Source organism: Populus euphratica, unplaced genomic scaffold, assembly GCF_000495115.2.
Source record: "Populus euphratica unplaced genomic scaffold, PopEup_1.0 scaffold66.1, whole genome shotgun sequence".
In the NCBI taxonomy this organism is placed as follows: Eukaryota; Viridiplantae; Streptophyta; class Magnoliopsida; order Malpighiales; family Salicaceae; genus Populus; species Populus euphratica.
The window spans coordinates 381,769-386,453 of NW_011499944.1; the positions used below are offsets into that span (position 1 = coordinate 381,769).

At 37.2% G+C, this 4,685-nt stretch overlaps 1 protein-coding gene across 1 annotated transcript; it reads right to left on the reverse strand.

The window, feature by feature from the left end:
* Window positions 1-1,649: 1,649 nt before the first annotated feature.
* Window positions 1,650-3,802, reverse strand: LOC105137335 (Pentatricopeptide repeat (PPR) superfamily protein). The gene has a single exon (XM_011043055.1). It carries the CDS (start codon window positions 3,746-3,748, stop codon window positions 1,946-1,948), a length of 1,803 nt encoding a protein of 600 aa, XP_011041357.1. The 5' UTR covers window positions 3,749-3,802; the 3' UTR covers window positions 1,650-1,945.
* Window positions 3,803-4,685: the final 883 nt, after the last annotated feature.

The window sequence follows — 4,685 nt, forward strand, 5'->3', positions numbered from 1 at the left end:
TGACAAGTTATTATTATCAGCAGTGCCTTCCATTTTGCCTTTTCCAATATGCACTATCCACCATACAATCAGTTTCCGAAGGAGGAAAACCGCATGATGCAATAATACTCCTACCAAAAGTGATATTAAGATTCTAATATTATATCAAATAATTATTTTAATTTAAAAATTTAAAGTAAGGTTTCAATAACGGTTTTGCATTATTCTTAATACCATGACAGAAATATCAACCCACAAACCTGTATTTCACTGCATTATGGAATTGCTACAAATGAAGCTACCAATACTGCCCATGATATCATTTCACCTGCAACCATATTGAAAAAATATTTTATCCTTGCATTAAATAGCTTCCAACAATACCACTTTCTTGGTATGGAAGAAATACTATGATGATTTTAATATACTTCAGCCTGTTAAATGAGTGGTTCGACCACTTCTAAAATCCTCAAATTAAGTCCCTCTTTCGTTCATGTATTTGAGTGAATTTCACTCATTGCATAAGCGTGTGTAGTGGTTGAAATTCAATTTCATTCAGCCATGTATTCTGCGTTTGGTTTGGTTTTTCTTTTATGTATTTATATTTGAACTTTTTATGGTTCAATCTTCTTATGACTCATACAAAAAAACATACAAAACATGCAAAGACACTTTCATACACAATACAAGTACATACATAGCGTTGTGTTACTGTTTCGAAAATGGAGACAAATGAAACATGTTTCTCTATCCTTCATTTGAAAAGAAAGAAATTCAATCCTAAAATACTAACCAAATACAACCTTAATATCCAGTTTGAATAACCAGCATGAGACCAGCAATCTTGCAAATTCAAAGGGTGATCTTGACAAAAATGCTCCAAAACAGAGGCACATGATCTTTACTTATTGGAGATCTCATCTTGCTTCGATGACTTTGGTTTTGCTGCTGAGCTAACTTCTGAATGACCATGACCCTAAATACAATTTAAATTATCCTGCAATCAACTGAGAATTCTCTATAAAGATTCAGTTATGATGTAACTATAAGAAGAGGATATTTTGTTCGAGGAATCAGATTGGGGGTGATATGACCCAAAAAAGGGACTCTTGAACCGGGATGTTGTAAACTAAGGGCCATTGCTTGGTGCCGTGGGAAAGCATTGGACTTGCGGTCACAAGAATGCAGGTTCAAGTCATAAGAGCAGTCACTTGATGCAAAGCTGTTGAAGAGTAGGACTATCTTAAATCTTAGATTCAATGACCCTATTTCTCTTCTGGCATATAACTGAGTGATAGTCCTCATAGTGAGTGGAAAATCAGCTGAGCTGCAGCCGACTTCCAATCACAAAAGATTGCCTCTCTCTAATAGACTTCAGCCTGTTAATTGAGTGGCTCAAGTAATTATAAAATTAACATGTATATGAATTCCTGAAAGTTAACGAGTCTTCAAATCTAAAGGCAAATCTCAAAAATTGATCTTCAAAGTACACGATGAAAGTAAATTGAGACTCAAAAAATTTCTATCTTATTTAATTATCTGGAGGTTTCTGTGGAATGGTTTTTGCTCCCTACTGGACTTCGACGCTCTCTTGATGCTGATGTTGATGCCTCAATCTTGAGGTTATAGTTTCTGTGTTGTTATTCGTTTTGTGCCAAAAAAAATATTTATCGAAATTGCCCAATTAAAGTCCAAGTGTGTAATGAACATACAAGTACTGACTAACTGAGCACAAGAAAAGAAATTCCTCCTAATTTCATCCACAACAACCAGGATTACCAGCCAACGATGCTATTTCCAATACCAGGCTTGAACATGGTTTTAATCATGATTGCACTTCAGAGGACATCTATTGGTACAGCACCATCACTGTGTCTGGACAGGCCTTGCTAGAACAGTTGCAATTCTAGCTGTAGTTTCTAAATCTTATGTTTGTTCAGGCGAATTGTTGTCACCATGTCAGATTTTACCAATAATCTCTACATGAACAAACTCCACCCTTAATGTGATGAAATCGAAGTCGATCTCTAACGATGATATCTCGATTGAATGCTCGAGAAACAAACTTTGTAAATTCATGGCAATCTCTACACACTCTCAAGTTCTTCACAATCCGAAGACTTGTTCCTTCAGGAGTTTTCGCCAAACCAAAAGCAATTGCCAGCTTCTCACTATGATATGTGCTGGAAGACTCCAAACACTCTTCAGAGCACGATCCATGAAAGATGAATTGAGACTTGTCTTCTACATAACCAGCCATGGTGGCCTTATTTGTTACTTCCTCCAATTTTTGATAAATCATTCCTGAAGCAGGATGTGATTTATCATCCACAACAAATCTGTGAACCTGGTCAGAAACTTCAATCCAGCTCCAACCGGGAGTTGTCTTTATTCCTTGCTTTTTTATTAGTTTTCTCATTCTGGCAACACCTTGTTCATCATTGGCTCCAGCATATATGGTAGCAAGTAGTACACAATCCCCTGCATTTACTGCCCCAAGCTGAGACAGGTTCCTCATAGCAATTTCCCCAATCACTACATTTTTGTGAATCTTGCTAGAGCTAAGCAGAATTCGCCACAAAACCGGATCATCCTGCCATGGAGAATCACCTATGATTTCAAGCGCCTTCTCAAGCTTCCCAGCACGTCCATACATATCCACCATGCATCCATAATGCTTAACTCCAGGCTTGACATTGAACTTAGAGCTCATTTGATGGAAAAACTCAACACCCTCTTCAACTAATCCTTGATGACTACATCCACACAACAAACCAAGAAACGCAATTGAATTAGGTCGCACTCCTGCCTCCAACATCCGATTGAAAAAATAAATAGCTTCATCACCAAAACCGTGCACTCCAAACCCAACAATCATAGAGTTCCAAGTAAAAGCATCGCGCGGCATCCCATTAAAGATTTCAAGAGCACCATCCAAGTTACCACATTTAGCATACATATCAATAAGCGCATTCCCAACGAACACATTTCTCAACAATCCTTTCTCACTAGCAATCCTATGCAATTTAACCCCCATATTCAAAGCACCCACATGAGAGCAAGACGAAAGCAGCCCAACAAGTGTAAACCCATCAACACCCACATTCTCATTTCTCATATAATCATAAATTCTCAACGCTTCCTGGTGATAACCCGCCTGCGAATAACACGAAATCATCGCATTCCACGCAATCAAATCTCTTTCAGGCATATTATCAAAAACCATTCTTGCAATCTCAACACACCCATTCCCCCCATAACACCTCACAAGACCAGTGCAAACAACGACATCTCTTTCATACCCAGTTTTTATTATAGACCCATGAACCTCTTCACATTTCTTCAAGGCCTTAATTCTCTCACATGCCTTGAGAGTAAAAGAGAAAGTGAAAGTATCAGGACCGGAAACCAAGTAAAAAAGCATGCGATTATAGTAAAAAATGGCTTGAAGAGGAGATGGGCTTTGAGCAAATCCTCTGATGATAGAATTCCAAGCTTGAGTTTGTGGGTTTAGAATGTGTTTAAAGAGGTGTTGTGCATAGGGTAATGAGCCTGAGATTGAAACAGCACAGAAATTCAAAATGCTGTTAGAAATGGCGGGGTGGTTTTGAAGACCGTTAACAATGACATGGGCTTGGATTTTTTTAAGCCTTGTCAAATTATTGCATCCTTGTAAGACTGTAAGAATGGCATTGGCTTTTGATGTCTCCAAAACCATCATGTTGCTAAGAGGATTGTCGCTATGGAACAATCTCTGCCGGTGCCTCATAAGGGGTATAATTTTTCTCGAGAAGTGATCGGTTTACTGAAGCAGAGTTGGTGGTGGACTAGGGGTGGCTACTGGCTAGGCCCTTTGCGTGTGGTGAAGATGTTTCGTTATTGGGCTTTTTCGGCCATGTTTCATAATAGATGGAGTGCAAACTAACTTTTAAGCCATGCATGTTCACGCAAGAGGAGGCCCGAAAAAGAAGAACCAAGTTCAAACCTCGATTTTTTAATGAGTTCTAGTTGAAACGACACCGATTTTCTATAGGTTTGAAACCTGTCCTGGGTCGTCCAGGTTAAAATCAGAATCAGGGGTTAGAAGATTCAAGCTAAGTTATAGCTTTATATTTTTTTTTAAATAACCAAACTGATGTCTTGTTGATCAATTTTTTTATTGCACAGGTCAATAGGTTGACGATTGAGTTTTACTCGGGTCTTGGAGCGATTTGAGTTATTGACCGGGTTAATCCGATTTAATCTTTCTTTTATTTTTTATTTAGCTAGATTTGACTCAGGCTTCTAATTGGTTAAATATCAAGTTGATTTGTCATGCTAATTTGTGTTTTTTATATCAAGGTTATTTTGCTTTTTACTTTAATTTTTTTTAAATAAAAGTTATAACTATTAAATTTAGCTTAATTTAATAGATTAATTGATAAAATTTAATTGACCTGATTTTTAATGAGTCAACTGATCCGGTCAAGACTCAATCTAAATCTTGTTGGGTCAACATTAAAAAGAAGAAAATAATAAATGAAACAATGTTGCTTTCCCTTTGAGGTCATCTTTTCAAACAAAACATTATATAAAAAAATATATAATGATCTGAACCGGGGTTTCAAACTGTCATAGGAGGGAAGAGTACAGCAAGAGTACTCAAGAAATATTTTCCCCAGACTAGCTTTCTTGCATCAATCATGTTGCTGGATCATGTTTGAAAC

Coding starts and splice junctions, on each gene's coding strand:
- LOC105137335 (XM_011043055.1), bottom strand. CDS start 3,748: ATGAGGCACCGGCAGAGATTGTTCCATAGCGACAATCCTCTTAGCAAC.